The 19,045-nt window shown below is 45.0% G+C and overlaps 1 protein-coding gene across 2 annotated transcripts in view; it reads right to left on the bottom strand.

Annotated features, from left to right (window-relative positions):
- SETX (senataxin) overlaps positions 1-19,045 on the bottom strand; it is a 66,034-nt gene that overhangs the window by 3,124 nt on the left and 43,865 nt on the right. The window contains exons 11-23 of one of the 2 annotated variants that reach the window (XM_028714963.2): positions 18,676-18,831; positions 17,152-17,375; positions 15,624-15,791; positions 13,560-13,704; positions 12,732-12,833; positions 11,253-11,368; positions 10,062-10,133; positions 8,962-9,114; positions 7,062-7,169; positions 5,710-5,897; positions 3,922-4,014; positions 2,984-3,154; positions 1,091-1,189 (exon numbers count right to left, since the gene is read on the bottom strand). In XM_028714963.2, the coding sequence (XP_028570796.2) occupies positions 1,091-1,189; positions 2,984-3,154; positions 3,922-4,014; positions 5,710-5,897; positions 7,062-7,169; positions 8,962-9,114; positions 10,062-10,133; positions 11,253-11,368; positions 12,732-12,833; positions 13,560-13,704; positions 15,624-15,791; positions 17,152-17,375; positions 18,676-18,831 (1,795 nt within the window). The remainder of the gene's footprint in view (positions 1-1,090; positions 1,190-2,983; positions 3,155-3,921; positions 4,015-5,709; positions 5,898-7,061; positions 7,170-8,961; positions 9,115-10,061; positions 10,134-11,252; positions 11,369-12,731; positions 12,834-13,559; positions 13,705-15,623; positions 15,792-17,151; positions 17,376-18,675; positions 18,832-19,045) is intronic. The other variant, XM_028714964.2, reaches the window with a different exon arrangement.

Raw genomic sequence — 19,045 nt, 5'->3', positions numbered from 1 at the left:
AATATTTATTAGTGATGTTCATTTATACATGGTTTTTTCCCTTGCTTTGCAATATTTTAGCTTCTCTCTGCCTCCCCCATAGGTTCTTTATGAAATACCTTTTAAGATTATAATTTAAAACACTCAAAATGGTTGTTTATCGATAGCTTTAATTATCATTTAATTCCATTGTTCCTTGGGTGCCTCCTTTATTGGACATCATTTGAGAGCAAAGTGAGAAGCTTGGGGCATAAATCTTAGAAGTCAGTCCATGATCTGCTTTTGCAATTTCAGCTGCCCCCCCCCCCACCATGTGGCTTCCAAGCACAGAGTGCCCTTCCACCCCCACCCCCCCACCCCCAGGTGGAAAGGAAGTGGGCTGGTGGTGGGAACCAGCTTTAGACCTTAGCCACACATCCCTGCAGCACAAACCATTGGCGGATTAATATTATTTGTTGTGATTCATGTGAAAACTCTCTCGTTAATATTTCAAAACTGTGCCTGAATATTTTATTCATTCCAAAGGTGACTTGCAAAACAGAAAGGCACCATTAGCGCAGCTGTGACCTTTTTCTCCTTCTCAAAAAAACAGGAAAAACCCAAACCTGTAAAGAAAACCAAAAGAAGTGTAGCCCTGTTTGCCTGATTTCACCCCATCAGCCGTCCGTGGGGCCAACAATTCTGCCGGGTCACATCTGAGAGCACCAAACCCCTTGCCTGCCAGGGAGGACGGGTTTGGGGCTCCATTTCTCCTCTCCCCCAGTGAGACACAGCGGAAGCTCCCTCAGAGAAGCCATTTTGCCAGCGTCAGGAATGGGAAGTTCATTGCACTAAGAGAGCTGCAGTGACGAAGCTCACATGGCCTAGCCCTGCCCTCACCCCCTGCAAAGACTATTGTGGGACCACAAACCTCTCCTCTCCTGAATTCCCTTATGGGCATCACAGGTGGCTGCAAGAATGCGGCCAGAGACCAACAGGGGCTCTAACAGACAACTGTGACTTGTGGGAAATGGCCCACACACTTGACCACCCCAAGGATTGCACCCGAGCCCTAGAATTGCCAGCAGAGGCACCCCAGTTGACAAATCACAAAACAACAGGAAAGCCTTACCCTATTGACCCTTGCGTGCTTTGCGCTCTGACACAGCTGACAATGATGCAGTCCTTCTCACGGCCCTGGAACCCATCCACAGTGTCGACTTCTGCAACGCTGAAAAAGGAAGGAATGTACAGAGCCATTCAACACATTTATTTTTACTAGTACTGCCTACCGAAAGCAGAGGTGAAACTAAGAAGGAGACAAGCCACACTCTTATGACATTAGAAGAAAACTCTGCACTTATTGTCTGTGTGTGTGGAAAAAGAGGGAGGGGCGGAGGGAAGATTACCAGAGTCACTGAATGGGCTGCGGCACATCACTTGTTCCACTACTAAAATGAGAGCATATCCTATATATCACACACAGCTGCTGCATAAAGAAATGAGTTTTTTTGGGAGGGGAAAATATTTTTGTTTACATACAGTGGTGCCCCGCAAGACGAATGCCTCGCAAGACGAAAAACTCGCTAGACGAAAGGGTTTTCCGTTTTTTGAGTCATTCCGCAAGACGAATTTCCCTATGGGCTTGCTTCACAAGATGAAACGTCTTGCGAGTTCTTGCGAGTTTGTTTCCTTTTTCTTAAAGCCGCTAAGCCGTTAATAGCCGCTAAGCTGTTAATAGCCGCTAAGCACCGCTAAGCCGCTAATAGCCGTGCTTCGCAAGACGAAAAAACCGCAAGACGAAGAGACTCGCGGAATGGATTAATTTCGTCTTGCGAGGCACCACTGTACGCTTTCTAGGGTTGCTTATTTCAAAAAGATCCGGCACAAAAGGCCACCTTCCAGAAATCCCCCCAGATGTCAATTCCATCTTTGAAATCCTGGTAACGTCTGGTAAAATCCAGACATATGGCAGCCCTAGCTTTACTATCATCTAAGTAGAGAGATCCCTGCCCCAGGGAGCCTACAATGTACATTTTAACAACAGGGAAACAGAGGGAGGGAAGTTTCTATTTTATGAAATAAGTGCAGGCAAGTCCAGCAAGGGATGGCTGCCCAAGTGTTCTTCAGCAGCAGGGAAGGCCTCAGATGAAAGGCCTCACCAGCAACATCACTTTTGAAGGAAGATAGGGAGGGTCATGGCGCACTGCAAGTGTTCTTGGAGAGGGAGTTCCAGACACAAAGGGTCAGCAAGGAAGTATCAGGGGAGTTGTTCAAAGGAATAGGAGGCCTTCCGGCCACTGAGGGTGGTAGAGATGAAGGAGTGAAGGTCACTGGTCAGGTGTTCCAGAGAGCAGGGGAGATGGTGAGTGGAGGAGAGGCTTGTCTGCGGCTGCAAGGAGTGTGCAATCTCCACATGCAGAGGCAGTCCACCTCTGAAGACAAGGTGCCCAGCTTGTGGGTTTCCTAGAAGCATCTGGAGGCAGTCAGGTCTAGTGGCTGGAGTGTTGGACTAGGAGCTGGGAGACCAGGCTTCAGATCCCTGCTCAGCCATGAAAGTGGGTGGCCGTGGGCCAGTCACTGCCTCTCAGCCCAGCCTACCTCACAGGGCGGTTGTGGGAATTAAATGAGGAGAGGGAGAACCATGTACGGCACCTTGAGCTCCTTGGAGGAAAAGCTGGGATATAAATGCAATGAATAAATAAACTGGAGCCTTGGCTTCATCCAGCAGGGAGATTATGGACAGACTACTGCACTTTTGTACACCACAGGGATGGGAAAACCCTGGCCCTCCAGGTGGTGCTGGACAGTATCCCCCACCCCCAACAGGCCTTCCTGACTGGGGCTGTTGGGAGTCCAGCAGCATCGAGAGAGACACAGCAGGTTTCCCAGCTCTGATCTGAGAAGCACCCTCCCTTTCCCCTGAGGGAATGCCTTTTCTCCATAGAGGAATTCTTCCATCTCCTGCTTGAGGGACTCAGATTCCCATAATTCCCTGACCACTCAAGGCTTGCAAAGCTTTTACCCCTTTTCTTCTCTTCCAAATTCTTTCTCCAACTCGAGCAGGATCCTTCTTTTCTGAGCACTGTATGGGGTGATGATCCCAATGTTACGATAGCTGATGCTTTTCTTCGTTTTTGTAATTAACGTAATTAATTCTACGACCAGTTTCACTTCCTGGAGATTGACGAAGGAACTGAACAAGAAAGTAGTAAAAAGAGGGGGGGGGGAGAAAAGGATGAGCGGAAGGGCCTTGTAGATGGATGAGTGCCTCAGGTTAAAAGTCAGCACAGGCTGTTTGTTTCTCTTGAAGGGGGGTTTGGGGGACATACCCTGCCCCCCACATGGTTCTGGCTAGGTGACCTAAAAGTTGACTTCAAAATTATTGGTTCTCCCCAACTCTGAAAAAAAAGGTAGCTCTCAAAACTCTTTGTCAGCAGTGAAGGAGGACATGGCTGCCCAAACTGGCACCTGCTCTTGCTGTAGCGGACAGTGGGAAAGATCAGATTAAGACTGCTGCAGGCTTTCCAGTGGGGCATCTGTTTGGCCCCTTTGAGGACAGGATGCTGCACTAAGGGGTCCTTGAGCCAGGCTCAGCAAACGGCAACCTAAACGATGAAGGGGATGATACAACTCTCCCTATGAGGAAAGGTTGCAGCCTTTGGGGCTTCTTACTTTAGAGAAATGGCAATGCAGTAGAAGTTTATAAAACTATGCATTTTGTTGTTTTTTTGAAGGTTTTTAGTCTTCTTTGTTTTTTAATCTGTTAAGTTGGTTTGAGGCTTGTTTGTGTAAAAAGAAGCTAACAAATATAATAAATTAAAACAAATCAATAATGTTTCACTTGTATTGGTTTTTGCTTGAATTTGTTTGTTTTGTATTTTGCTTTTTTATTTCACTGCTGCTAGCTACCGTGAAAAAAGCAGACTACACATTTAACAAGCAAATAAGTGAGTATCTTACTCGGTCTCCCGTATCTCATGGGCATCCAAAACATCAAAGAGGAGGTACGGTAGGAAGGGCCAATCCTTAGAGAATCGGTTCTCTTCTGTCCTCCTGTAACATCATGAAAATAGTCACCATGTAATAGCTTTTAAAAAACAGTGTTGAAAGTCAATTGGCTAAATTCTTTACTCCTGGAGGAGACACTGTCCATTCACACGATATTCCCCACCTGGAGAAAACTAGCATGTCAGCAGAGCCGTAGCCAGGTGATCTTGTGCCCCTGGCAGAACTAGTCACAGACATATTAGCTCTTCTTTCTGCCTCTCCTCCAACCGCCCCCCCCATTCAATTCACTTTCTATTTAAAACCATTTCTTATGAGGCAATAATTGATATTTATATTTATTTATACGCATATTTTTAAGCCGATTTTGCGTCCCTCCCACATCGCCTACGCCCCTGGCGGGGCCCCACCTTGACGCCCCCTAGCTACGGCCCTGCATGTCAGGGAGGCAGGGAAACATTCCAAAAGTATGACAAGCACAGGCAGAGATTAGCAGTGGAAGGGTGAAAAAATACAGAGGCTTATACAGATTTTCCCTGGTGAAGGTTCAGAAAGTCTATGGGACTCTGAGAAGTTCTTTCAGCAGTTAGGGCTTGAGAACTTAGCATCCTGGTTCTTCCCCAAGACTCTCATTCCCTGTTTCTACAGTATCCTGTCTCCCTGCCCTTTGAAAAGCATCACCCCCTTTGCCACATAGTCTGGATTGCTTGAAAACAAAAGTTTAAGCAACTGTGCCTCATATGATTGTCTTTGGGGTACAGTTAATCCTAAATGTGGTGTCACAGATTCCAATGAATCACCCAGTTCTGCAGAGACAACAGGGCATGAAAGCTGTTTTCAGTGCTGTTGGCATGCTGAGATTCTGCAGAACATGATACTGGGTGTGAAAATCCAACTTTCTGATAATTTTAACTTCCATTCAGTAAAAATAAGTTGTTTCGAGCCTTAATGCCTGAAAGCACAAAGGCAATACCTGCCAAAGCCTCAAGGAGCAAGAATGAAGTCAGAACAAGGTTTCTGGAGTACTTCTGACTTTCCCAGGAGCAACAGAAAACCCAGCTAAGAAATTGTGCAAAGTAAGATAAATTACAAAAACAATGAGTGAGTCATATGCACAATTCATGCATGTCACTTAAACCAGCATTTCCTGACACAGAATTTGAAGTGTAAGGGCACTGAATTTTATTTTATTTTATTTATTTGTTTTAAAAAAGCTCAGCAGCAGCAGCTTGGCATAAATATAGCTACTTGCCACTATACAAATCCAGTCAAGTATCAAAGAGCACATAATTCAAGACGAACATTTCAGAAATGGTTAGAAAGAAAGATTATTATTGTTTACGTATCAAATCAGGTTGCCAAAAGGAGTCAGGATGGATGCCTATGATCATGTGCAGAATTTTCACTCACCTGAGTACTCACCTATAGTGCCTGAGCAAGTGTATTCCCACCCCTCTAAAACACACACACACACACCCCGGATATGATGTCCAGGTGTTGCCAGACTACAAGTCCCCCCATCCCTGACCACTGGCCCTTCTGGCTGGGGCTGCTGGACTCCAGCAACATCTGGAGAGCATAGCCGACCCACCACTGGACTTGGGGGTTCTGAAAAATCCAGGATAAAGTAGAACCTTTGTCCACATTCAGGTTCATTTGTCCACATTCATTCGTCCACTTCTTCTTCTGCAATGTCTGTTGACTTGAGGTGAGATAATCAATAACAAAAAGGTGACTACGCACATGTCAGTTTTCAAGGCACAGTTGTAGACGTAGTTAGAAGGGAAGAGGCAGATCTCAGGGTGCATCCTGTACTGAGTGGTCAAGCGCAGAACTGGAAGCCTGTCAATGACTTTATTCTGGAGCTGCGCATCCAGCTGTCTGCACAGCCGCTCCATCAGAGACTGCCCGTAGCCGTATTCCTCAGCTCTCTGCCAATGGGGGAAAGAAGCAAGAGAAAGGAGGAGGAACGAGACTTTCAGTGGGTGGGTCAGGTGCAGACAGCAACTAAAGAACAAGAGGATGTCATGTGAAATTGCTCAGGGTATACAGCTAACTCCACACCCTCTGGGTTTTTTGTCTTTTCCCTCTCCCAAGAGTAAGCCAATATTTCATGGGCACACTCAGTTCTCACTGGGCTGTTTTTGGAAGAAACATCATTAGGTACCCCCCAACCATATTTTTGTACTTCTGCAAACTGAGAGGCCAAACCAAGTCCACTGATAGCTCCGTCTTGTGCATGGCTGTTGCATTTTCTGCATGGCTGCTGCAAGCTGCATTTCTTTGTGTACCACATTTTGGCTACATAAACATGAGGGCTTGGAGATCAGTATTAGTTTACAGTTTAACATTTACAGTGATTTAGATGGCTCAAAGTGTCCCATGTACATTACCTTGTGATAACCCTTACCACCATCCTATAAAGGGAAATCAGTAATATTATGCCCATTTCACAAATTGGGAGGGGAGGGAATGAGGCAGGGAAGAGATGTTTGAAGTAGAGATTACGAATGAATGAGCCCTCTTGAGCTACCTAAAAGGCTTGGGAAATTAACAGTCCCATGAAATAACCCTACTTTTTATATACTGGAATGTGGGGAAGATGGCAGGAGAAAAAGAGTGCAGGAACATCTCCCCTCTTCTGACGTTCTCCCCTGTGCATCAGAACTAAGAGAATTAGTGGTGCTTGAGCAGCAAAAGTCTCTCAAAGGCTATTGCTATGGGAATATTTCTTAATATACATTTTTAAAATGCATTTTAAAACACTGGCCCTACCCACTTTTGCCTCTGCCTCACCTGCCACTGGAATGTATCCCAGCGTGCTTGGGTAGATAAATCTTTCACCAAAAGCTCTGTTGTCTACCAAAACGGGAGCCACATGGGCTGATTTCAGAAAAGCCTGCAAAACTGTGTGATTCATTTGATCAGGCAAAGTAATTGAGTCATCGTCACTGGAAACAACTCATATGCCATTAAGGAGCTGATGGGTGGTCTACTTTATGCATGCCAATAACAGGGTCATGAGATAAAAAGAATGCTGCACAACTTCATCTTTCCTGGGATAGAGAAAACACCTTAATTTGTGCCGTACTCACCATAGATCTAACTGTGGGAGGAAGCTGCTTTGGGTCTCCAACCAGGACCAGTTTTTTGCAGCCATGAGTGAGCGGGATGAGAGTTTCCATCTCACAAGACTGTGCAGCCTTTTAAGAAGAAAAACACAGCAGTGTGAATGGGGTGACAGGAAGAGAGGCATATTCCAGGCAATGACAGAAAAGCCACAGGTATGGATCCTAAGATCTTGCTGCAGGAGCCATATTGCATCAAATCCTGCTCCCCCTTCCCACCCCCAGCCCCACACCTGCAGCTCAGCCACTGCGACCCCCAGAAGCCAGTTTTCAGGAGGAGAGGGAAAGCCAGGGTCTTCAAATAGAGGGGAGGTTCCTGGGGATCTTGCATTAAAAATAATAATCATCCCAAATTCCTAGCCTTCCAACATTTATTTGTCTGCTTCCCATTTAAATGTATTTCTGCTTTCCCTGTATGGTTATTTTGATCTAGTTCAGCTTTCCCTCCCAACCCAGCGAGTGCCCATCAAAGGTTTCAGAACTGCAACTCCTGCCAGCCACAAATGGGAGCCTTTTCACATAATGCTCAACTGCACAGCTAAATGCTAACATACAAACAAGACTATTCTGTTCTTGGATTACAGCAACTGAATTTTAAAGTGTTGAGGGTTTTTTTAAAAAAATAATAATGGTGGTGATGGTTTCTTCAACTTGAGATTGGTGGATAGCCAGTTTCGGGGGCGGATTTACCTTGGAATCAAAGTCAAAATGCCCACCCTCAAAAATGTGCAAAGCACTCAAGCCAAGAGGAAAACTCATTTTCAAATTTCAGCACACACAGAAAATTAAGACTCTGCATGTTGTTCTTGCCACGACAGGGGCTGGGGACAGTGTCAGATTTTGCTAAATGGATTGACAGTGGAGAGCCTGCTCATGGCCCAAGATTGACTGCCTTCAACCAGGCTGTAAGAGGGGGCAGGGCGGCTTGCTTGACAGCTTACGTCTATTAATATAATTCTTTCCCCTTACAAAGATATTAATTGGGGTTCTGGGACCAAGAACAAGCTTTGCAACTCTCAGGTCCCCTGCTCTGGGCATCTTTGAGAAAGACTTCGCTGGCAGAAGGTTCAAGGGGGGGGGGGTGCTGCTCTCTGGGATGAAGGAACCACTGGTCTGAGCTGCAAAAGGAAAAACTCCTTACTGCCAGAAGGAAGGCTGTGAAATGTGGTGATCAGGCCCAGAGTCAGAGAGAGGAAACAAGCAGCAGTCCTTATAGGCAAAGTATATTTACTGCTGTTGTTACGCTGCAGAGAAAAGTGTAAGGTGGTAAGAGAGGCCTGTCTAAGGGTAGACAACAAGATGCCCTCCAAAAGGCACATGATTTGCAGAAGGTCCCAGGTTCAATCCCCGGTGGCATCTCCAGGTAGGGCTGGGAGAGACTCTTGCCTGAAACCCTGGAGAGTTGCAGCCAGTCAGGATAGGCAAGATGGGTCAATGGTCTCATTCAATATAAGGCAGCATCCTTCATTTGCTAACAGGGATACCCAACCTTTTGGAGCTCAGGGGCCTATCTGGAAATCTAAGAAACTGTTATGGGCTCCACAAAATACCCATTTCATGGAAGAAAAACTGGCAAGGCTCTGACTCACCGGTACCTCCAACAAAAATCCCCAGGCAAGCCACTCATACACATCTCAAAATAGGAAGAAGAAAAAACAGGCTATATCTCCAGAATCAATCAATCACATTGAACAAAAAAGCTGCCTTGAGGGCTTTTAGTGTCAGAAGGTGGTGTCAGTGGTGGAAATAAACAATCAAATAAATACAAAGCCAGCTAAAATGAAAAGGGTTGTTTCTGCAATGCCTAAAAGGTACCAATGACATCCTCCCCTTTGAATACCCTCTTGCCGCCATAGTGCCCACTAACCTCATCCACAATGACACAGCTCAGAGGGTCACAGCCCTGCCGCCGGAATGCTGATGCCAGCATGCTATTCCCACTGGTGCTCAGTGTGCAGCAGATGATGTGAGACTTCAGGATGATGTTCGCTTTCAAATCGCCTTGCGATCGTCCGCAATCCTGGAAAATAAGAGCCAGGAATTTCATTTTGAAGAAGACGTAGTTTTCAGACAGAGCCCAGTTTTCTTTCAGCTGCCTGATTTGTTTTTACAACAACAAGTCCATGCTCAGTGTGTGGTTAAAGATGAATTCCGCTCCTTTTAGAGGAAGAAGTGGCTTAGATGCTAAAATGAAGGGCCATAGCTCTGTGGAGGGGTGCCCATTTTGAATGCAGAAGGTGGCAGCTTCATTGGCCAGTATCTTCAGTTAGGGCTTTGGATGTCCACTGCCTGAAATCCTGAACAGCCACTGCCAGTCAGTGCAGACAGTATTGACCTAGACAGACCAATGGTCTCAGTATAACACAGCTTCCCTGTGCTCCTATGACTCATGATGAACACAGCCAATACCTGCTTAGAGTCAAATGAAGGCACATGTTCACCAGTGTGGCACTCAAGAGTACAACAGTGCCACTTCTCCCGATGCCCACCAAGCCCCTGAGCCCCACCTTCTGTGCCACAAGGTGGTGAGGAGAGCTACCCCTTGCCTTGGAAAGTGCAAAAGGTTGTATCCAACACAATTAATAACATATTGAGCCCATTAAAATTTAGTTGCATACAACTTGTAGAGCTGAAAGGAAGTGGGAGGGAGCGCTACACTTCTAACTTCTTTTTGTTTGATGTGCTTTTCAAGGCTCAGACTGGCACCTTAATAGCTGAACAGAAAGCAAGACACTGGACTCGATGATCTCTGAGCCCCCACAAATGCTTATAAGTCTATGACTGGACTGAGTTTATGGCACATGACTGATGTGCAACAGAGCAGCAGCACCATCAGTGATCTGCGGTAATGAGAGATATATCCTAGCTGGAGCTAACTTGAGATACAAACACTTTTTTGCATGATGAAACAAAGCAGTTCACTGAGTGAGGCTGTTTTTAAGAGCACCTTAAAGACCAAATGGTTACCTTCTTCAGTTGAACAGTGAGCCTCTTTCTTTCCTCTCCAAGTCTGCAAATCTCGTTGTCTAATAATTGCAGCTGAATGAAAGGGGGAAAGTTGCACTCTTATTTTTAGCAAGATAAACTTTATTCGCATTAGCCAATGGCCAGAGCAACATATATTTTTGAAAAGCATAAACAACCAAGCATGGGGAAGAGCATAGTTCAGCATCAGAGCATCTGCTTTGGATGCAGAGGGTCCCAGATTCAATCTCCAATGGCATCTCCAGGTAGGGCTAGGCAGGTAACTCCAGCTGAAACCCCAGAGAGCTGCTGCCTGTCAGTATTGAGAAAATTAGCTGGATGGATGAAAGATAAGGCAGCTTCCTGAGCTCAGCAGCAGTATCTGCTAAGCATGCAGAAGCTCTCCAGTTCAGTCCTCAATAGCATTTCCAGGGAGGAATATCCATTGTCTGAAACCCTGGAAAGCTGCTGCCTGTCAGTGTAGATCAGGATGATGAACCTTTTTCAACCTCAGGGCTGCATCCCTTTCTGAGCAAGTTTGCAGGGGTCATGTGTCAGTAATGGGTGTTCCCTTTGTACAGCTGACTCAATTCTACACCCCTCTCCCAATCTGCTACCCAGGAAAGCAAAACTCCAAGGACACATTCTAGCGAAGTGAAACCTTCAAACCACCCTGATGTAAACAATGCTAGAGAGATCAATGGTCTGATTCAGTGAAGAGCAGCTATTAAGTCAGCTTTAATTCAAAACCACGAGGACTGGAACCTTATTTCATTTTAGGGGACAGGCTGCTGTGCAGAGGTAGAGCATCTGCTTTGCACACAGAGGGACCCAGTTCAATCCCCAATGGCATCTCCAGGTAAGTTTGGGAGAGACCCTTGCCGGAAACCCTGGACAGTGACTGCCAGTTAGAGCAGACAATGCTGAGCTAGATGGACCAACGCTCTAACTCAACAAATCTTACTAAAAACATTTTGTTCTGCACAGCCCCCTTGCTACCTGAGCCCCCCATTTCTGGAGGCTGCGTCCTTGAACAAGTGAAGCACGACACCACCATGTTTTGGCCCCTCCCTCATGCCTTGACACGTTTAACTGCAAAGCAGGTCTAAACAAGTTTCGGAATGCCAGCCTACTCAACAGCCTGATTTGGACGTGCTAATCCTAGTCCAATTACCCATGCTAACAAACAAGTACCTGGTCAGCGCTTTGGGTTTTTGCTATAGCACGCTGGCGACAAATAATGTCCAGCTGTCGATCCAGGTCTTCTTTTCGTCTGCAGATATCTTGATGTCTGCCAAGGGCTGCTTTGCCTAAGGAATTCAACCAAGTGCTTTTAGTTTAGTCATTTATATTCCACTTTTGAAACAGAATATTGGTCACTTACCAAGATGCTTTCTCTCACATACTGAAATTCAATGCTTGCTTTACTGGCCGAGGGAGCCGGCGGGTCATGTGGCCAGCATGACTAAGCCGCTTCTGGCGAACCAGAGCAGCACACAGAAACGCCGTTTACCTTTCCGCCGAAGCGGTACCTATTTATCTACTTGCACTCATGACTAAGCCGCTTCTGGCGAACCAGAGCAGCGCATGGAAATGCCGTTTACCTTCCTGCCGGAGCGGTACCTATTTATCTACTTGTACTTTGATGTGCTTTCAAAAACAAGTAGTTCCTAACAAACCATTTCCAAGAAACACATTGTGTTTGCTAAGCAGAACCTGCACATATAAATTTATTTAATTAAACAATCTCCGGCTACAGACCTGGATAGGATGGGACGGATAGGATGATGTTACAGGATTTCATCCCCTCAGCTAATCCCTGCTCTGGGCTTATGATCTGGGAAGACTATTTCAGATAGAACAGAGGCCAACTTTTGGACCTCACTATTAAAACAACTAATCAAGAGACAATTGACCATGGGGAAAAACCAACTGATAAATTTTACATGTATGCTCACTATTTCCTAGACAGAAGGAAAATGTCATAGCTTCAGTATCAGATGCATCAATGGATCTTATACAAACATAAGGGAGTCCAGTAGATTCTAAGTATTATTTTCTACTGGACTCCCTTATGTTTGTATAAGAAAGGACTATCTAATGTAGCTCTTTGTTGGAGCTGTAATATAGACAGTGCTTCCTTGAAATATATGTTTTTACTGTGTCCCAACTTACTAAGTTTTGGGGAGGCAGTGCTGAACTATATAAACAAAGACCCTACGGAAAAAATTAAGATTTTCAGAGGTGAATGTGCTCTTGAGCTATATACCCATTGTATGGAAATTGACAAAAGGACAGCAAAAATGGAATCTACATGCCCTAATGGTGGCCAAGGGACTGATACTGATGAATTGGAGGAACAGAGACACGATTCCCCTTAATCAATGGCTTAACATATGATTGGACAGCTTATGGACGCAGACTTTCTTCAGATATATACAATAATATTTGGAATGAGTTTACACAGAATAAACTACTGGCAATTATATGTGTATTAGAATAAGAATATACACATCTGGATATTTATGTATGGTAATGTAAAAGAATTTTCTATTTTTCATTCTCACTCATTTTCTTTCTCTTTCCTCACTCTCTTTTTATAAATGAAATGCTTCTAATAAAATATTTGGGGGGGACGGGGACCTTGAAAAAACCCCTTTATAAGATACTCACTTATTTCATGGTCGACCTGGGCATCTAGACTAAACTTCCAGACGTCCCTGCTGATGGAGTTTTCTTGTCCCAGTCTCACCAAGTTGATGTCACCACAGTTTCCTGGATGTAAAACAGATACTCAGTGCCTTGCTACATTACAGTTAGTTTTTTGAAAAAGAAAGAAAAGCATTTGGCAAACAATTTTGATCTGCTTAGCAAATCCTGAAATCTGCATCTTGCACATTAAGAGCTAAGAGTTGGAAAATGTTCAGGAAAGGGCAACTAAATGATCAAGGGGCTAGAGCGACTCTCCTACAAGGAAAGGTTGCAGCATTTAGGTTTTTGGGTGGTCACTACGAGAACTGGAAGAGGGCTGCGTGGACCACTGGCCTGATCCTGCAGGCTCTTCTTAGGTACTTAACGTTCTTTTGCTGAAAACACCCATAGGATGGTTTGCAAAAAACCAAATACAAATAACAATTTTTTAAAACCACTAAAACTAGCAAAAAGAAATGAAGCAAACCTTTCAGTAGACAAGTGCAGCATTAAAAATATCTCAAAGGACCCTAAATATCCTTTTTAAAAAGCGTAAGGATGTACAGGAAAGACCATGCTTGGAGTCTAAAAGATAAACAGAGATGGCACCAGGCCCCATTTGGAATGACTTTTCTGCAAGAACATATGCTACAGTAAGCGTAATTACTGCTAACTACACTGAAAGGGTGGGAGCACAGTCCTAAGTGACTTAAACCCTGAATAAGCCTTAGCGTTTAGCTATAACCAAGCCAATTGCTCCCACCAAACCATGACTAACACAGATGAGAACTGGACAAGAACTCAGTGTACCCAAAGGACTGCTACTGTCCTGGCATTTTCCCTTGAACATAAGAATTATTTTTTTCATCAGGTCGTCGACAGCAGCGTTGGATGGGGCGCACAGCAGCACACGGTTCTTGATTTTGCTTTGCGCAGAATTTTCTTTTCCTGGTCTCTGGAGATTAAAAAAGGGGGAGGAGAGAAGTTGTAAGTTACACCCAGAGTAGCACAATTGAAACAACTGAATCATATACAGTGGTTAATTGTGCACAGTAACTGCAAAGAGTCTATTCCAAGTACAACTAAGAAGAGCCTGCTGGATCAGGCCAATGATCCATCTAGTCCAGCATCCTGTTCTCACAGGGGCCAGCTTGTGGGAAACTAGCAAGCAGGATCTGAGCACGAGTGCACTCATCCCTCTGGGGGCGTAGCCAGCTGCTCCGGCATTCGGAGTGGTGGGGGCGGGGCAATCCCACAGTGAGCTGCCCACAGAGTCCACCCAGTGGATGGAAGCCCCACGCTGCTGTTTCAGGCAGTGCCATTTTGTCACCCCACCCCTCAAGGATGACACTCAGGGCAGACCACATCCCCTGCACCTCCCTTCCTATGCCCCTGCTTCCCTCCTGAGGTTTCCAACAACTGATATTCAGAAGCATTGATACCTCTGATTGTGGCTAGAAGCCATTGATAGTCTTATTCTCCATAAATTTATCCAGTCCTCTTTTACGTACTGCCTGCTATCAACTAGCAGTGGATTCAACAAATTGTGTACTCTGGATTTTATTTTTAAAGAAAAATCATATGAAGAATATGAGTCTTTAACCATTCAGAGTTATCTATATACATTTTTTTCTTTACCAGTCCCTCCTCTTACATCTGTGTCTTTAAGAGCAACCCAATACATAGCAATTTATAAGACTTTCATCTTTTCTGATTTTTTTTAATTAAACAAGATCTATATGCTGCTTAATTTAAAAAAAATATAAGTGGTTTAATAAAGTTAAAGAAAAAACAGAAAAATAGCAAATAATCAGACATATAAAATGATGAAAATAAGAGATAAAAATAAACTTTTAAAATAATACAAAACTAGATGTACATAATAAAATTATACGTCTGGATAGGTAAAGGTAAAGGGACCCCTGACCGTTAGGTCCAGTCGCGGACGACTCTGGGGTTGCAGCTCTCATCTCGCTTTACTGGCCGAGGGAGCCGGCGTACAGCTTCTGGGTCATGTGGCCAGCAAGACTAAGCTGCTTCTGGTGAACCAGAGCAGCACACAGAAACGCCGTTTACCTTTCCGCCGAAGCAGTACCTATTTATCTACTTGCACTCTGATGTGCTTTCGAACTGCTAGGTTGGCAGGAGCAGGGACCGAGCTCACCCCGTCGCAGGGATTTGAACCGCCGACCTTCCGATCGGCAAGCCCTAGGCTCTGTTGTTTAGACCACAGTCTGGATAGGCTTGCCTAAATGAAAAGGTTTTGAGCAGAAACAGTACAAGAAATATGCTTGCCTAATTTGGGCAGGGACTTCCAGAGAATAAGTGCTGCCTCACTGAAAGCTCAATTCCTTGCACACACAGAATGGACATTATGTAAAGGGACAAGAACACGTCCAATAAAAAAAGAGAAGAAAGCAACCCTACTTTTTTTTTAAAGCACCAGGCTAAAACCAGTATATAATAAGAGGGACCACTATTTATTTATTTAACAAGATTTATATGGGAACATAGGAAGCTTCCTTATATTGGCCCATCTCCTTCAATAGGGTGCATGGACTGACATCAGTTGTCCTCCAAGGTTTCAGGCAGGGACCCTTTCCTAGCTATACCTGGATGCCAGGGATCAATTATGGGACCTTTTCTGTATGCTGAGCAAATACACTACCATTATAGCTATGTTTCCCATTAATTAACAACAATAACTCAAAATAAAACCCTAAGTGTATTAAATAAAGCAATATAAAATATTGCATCTTGTAATTTGCCACCAGAATAAGAGAGCCGGGGATGCCATTTGTTGTTAAGCCTATTAGCTACTCTCATGCATTTCACAAGGACTGGCACATGCAGGGTGTTATCGACCTAACCCACCTCGATGAAAATGCAGTAAAGGAGTCCAAGGATAGTCTTAGATTTCCCAGACCCAGGTGGCCCATGGATCAAGCAAATTTTGGGCAGTGAAGGGGACTGTGTCACGAGGGCATAAGCTGTTTCAATAGCTGTCCTTTGATCTTCATTAAATTCTCTCATGTACGAAGACTGTGGAGTAGGAGAGAGGACAAAGGCATGTCATTCACAAGAACTTTCTATTCCCTGAGATTTCTGTGACTTGGTTTACACTGCTGCTATGCCAAACCATGGCTTAGTGTGAGCATGTGGGTTCCTGGGACACGAACCTTGCTAATTCTCCTGCTTTGAGCTAGGCCATAGTTCATAAAGGTAAAGGTAAAGGGGCCCCTGACCATTAGGTCCAGTCGTGGCCGACTCTGGGGCTGCGGCGCTCATCTCGCTTTATTGGCCGAGAGAGCCAGCGTATAGCTTCCAGGTCATGTGGCCAGCATGACTAAGCCGCTTCTGGCAAACCAGAGCAGCGCACGGAAACACTGTTTACCTTCCCGCCGGAGCAGTAACTATTTATCTACTTGCAATGTGTGCTTTCGAACTGCTAGGTTCGAAGGAGCTGGGACCGAACAACAAGAGCTCACCCCGATCAGCAAGTCCTAGGCTCTGTGGTTTAACCCACAGTGCCACCCGCGTCCCTCCATAGTTCATGCATTGCCACTATTTTTATATGAGTGATTAAATTTGTCTACCGCCCTTCATCCGAAGCTCATAGGGAGGGTAACAACATAAAAATACAAAATGAGAGCACAAAATGCATAATAAAAAGGAGACATAAAGAAGTAGGAAGAATTATACACTTGGGTGGAGACAACATTCCTTCTTGAGCAACCTTCTAAGGCCACATGCCAGGGATGAATATGGGCAGAACAACATAGTACATTTTACCTTTGTACAGTTGCTTCTTCACACTGAAGACACCACTTTATCTCATCCCAAATTCAGGTAAGCAAGAGGCTTGATCAGAGCTCAAGTACACATCACAGCCAGGCAAAAAACAAAACAAAACCATTCAAGGAAGGGGAGAGTTGCAAGGGCCGGACAGAGGCTTGGAGGGTGGAATTTGGCCCCTGGACCTGAAGTTCCTCACCCCTTTAAGACATCTAAAAGACCATTCCCTGTTCCCATGGTCTACTGATTTGTAGCCATGTTATGGGCACCATGCAGAAAGCAGCACTTTGTGAACCATAATTCTGAAGGTTTCCTTGGAGATGGTAGAGGAAAGAGCTTCCATTTGTTGCTAATCTTACCATTTAACTGTCACTTCAGTTCCTCCCTCTCCCCAGCCCACTAAGGAAAGTTGGCTGCTGGAGTAGAAATAAACAGATATCATCTCCCCTCTCTCTCTGGCCTTCTCTACCCATCTCTGAGGAAATTTCAGCTTAAAACCTGGCTCATTGGCATACAATTTGGTAATGGGTAGCAAGGATATTATACTTCCCTAAATCAGGACTGGGAAATATCTTTAAGCCCATTTAAAACCAATTCAAACACTTACAGAATTCTCAGAGTCCACATTTGAGCCCATGAGAGAGAAGTCAGTATATTCTGTGTTGATTATGGCTTTGGCTAGAGGGCTTCGGTTAAGCAGAAGAAGGGCCTTAAACATTCGCTGCATGGTGGCCAATGAACAAATGGTGAGGCACATTACTTTCTTCTCGATACGGGACAAATTCCCTTGTGTCTTGACAGACAGATTAACGACATCCTGCTCTTTGTATTCTGTTTATTTTTTAAAAGAAAAGACACATACACAGGAATAAAATTCAGAAATAATACTATATGCATTCATCATCACTTAGAACCCAAACCATAGCTTGAGAGCATTTCCAGTATATATAAAGGTAAAGGTAAAGGGACCCCTGACAGTTAAGTCCAGTCGCGAACGACTCTGGGGTTGCGGCGCTCATCTTGCTTTACAAGCCGAGGGAACCGGCGTTTGTCCGCTTCCACCGGCGGTTTTTCCGTGTCATGTGACCAGCATGACTAAGCCACTTCTGGCAAAGCCAGAGCAGTGCACAGAAACACTGTTTACCTTCCCACCAGAGCAGTACCTATTTATCTACTTGCAATGTGTGCTTTCAAACTGCTAGGTTGGAAGGAGCTGGGACCGAACAACAGGAGCTCACCCTGCCGTGGGGCCTCAAACCACTGACCTTCCAATCGGCAAGTCCAAGCGGCACAGTGGTTTAAACCACAGCACCACCCGCATCCCAAATCAAAGTTTGAGAACATTTCCAGTATATATACATACTAACAAACATGGTTTAGAGTTCTTTGTCGGCATTCATTTCCCAAAACCATGGTTTGCAACCCCACTTCAAACCATTGTTTCTGATGTCAAACCATGATCTCTAGATTTCTTGGGTTGCCAGCTGACCATGGTTGGACAAGTCCGGCTTTACATCAAACTAGAGTTACCGTATTTTTTGCTCCTCTTTAGCCGCGCGCAACCTCTCCGGCCAGGAGAGGCTGCACGCAGCTAAAGAAGCCAAGACAGTGAGCGGGATCCATCCCGCTGGCTGTCTTGGCTTCTTTAGCCACGTGCAGCCTCTCCAGCCGGGATAGGCTGCGCGCGGCTATGGCAATTCCCCCACCTCCTGCAAAAGCCCACACCCTTTAAGGAGCGCGCGGCTCCTGCGGGCTTTTCTATGAGGAGGGAGAAAGGACTGACTGGCCACGTCAGTCCCTTCTCCCTCCTGGAGAAAAACCCGCAAGAGCCGCACAGAGCTTGTGTGCGACTCTTGGGGGCTTTTCCTGCCTGCCCCCACCGCATTCGCTCCATAAGACGCACACACATTTCCCCTTACTTTTTAGGAGGAAAAAAGTGCGTCTTATGGAGCAAAAAAATACGGTAATTTTTCTTAACCACAAAGCTTGTTGCAATATCTGGGCCGAGCTAGAATTCCACGCTCAAATAGCAGATAGGAACCCCACATCCCAAATCAAAAGAATTAATGACACAAATGGTTGGCTAAGGTAATTCTTTTCCCCACTGACAAGTTAGTTTTAAAAAACTTACTAAAATAAAACCGAGTGACGTAACCAACGTGGCACACTGGGTGGCTTTCTGCCTTGCCAGGGTTGCTATGAAAGGCTTGCTTTTCATACACTGTTAAGACCACAAAGTCATCTTGCTTTGGGTACTGTCTCCCCAAATTGCTCTCCGAGAGGTTAGCTGGAAAAATAATTTGAACACAGAATAAAAATATGCAAGCATCTAGCCACATATGGATATGGCTTTAATGTTACCAAACCCTCAGTAAAAAGATACATGTCAACCACAAGTTGCTGAAGCTCAGCTTTGAATTTCAGGTGTTTTCAGTTACACCTGTGACCCAGCCTAATAAATCTTTCGTCAATTTAGTTGTATGAGGTTTTTCTCTCGGTTC

Source organism: Podarcis muralis, chromosome Z, assembly GCF_964188315.1.
Source record: "Podarcis muralis chromosome Z, rPodMur119.hap1.1, whole genome shotgun sequence".
Lineage (NCBI taxonomy): Eukaryota > Metazoa > Chordata > Lepidosauria > Squamata > Lacertidae > Podarcis > Podarcis muralis.
This window is presented reverse-complemented; position numbering and strand designations above follow the sequence as displayed.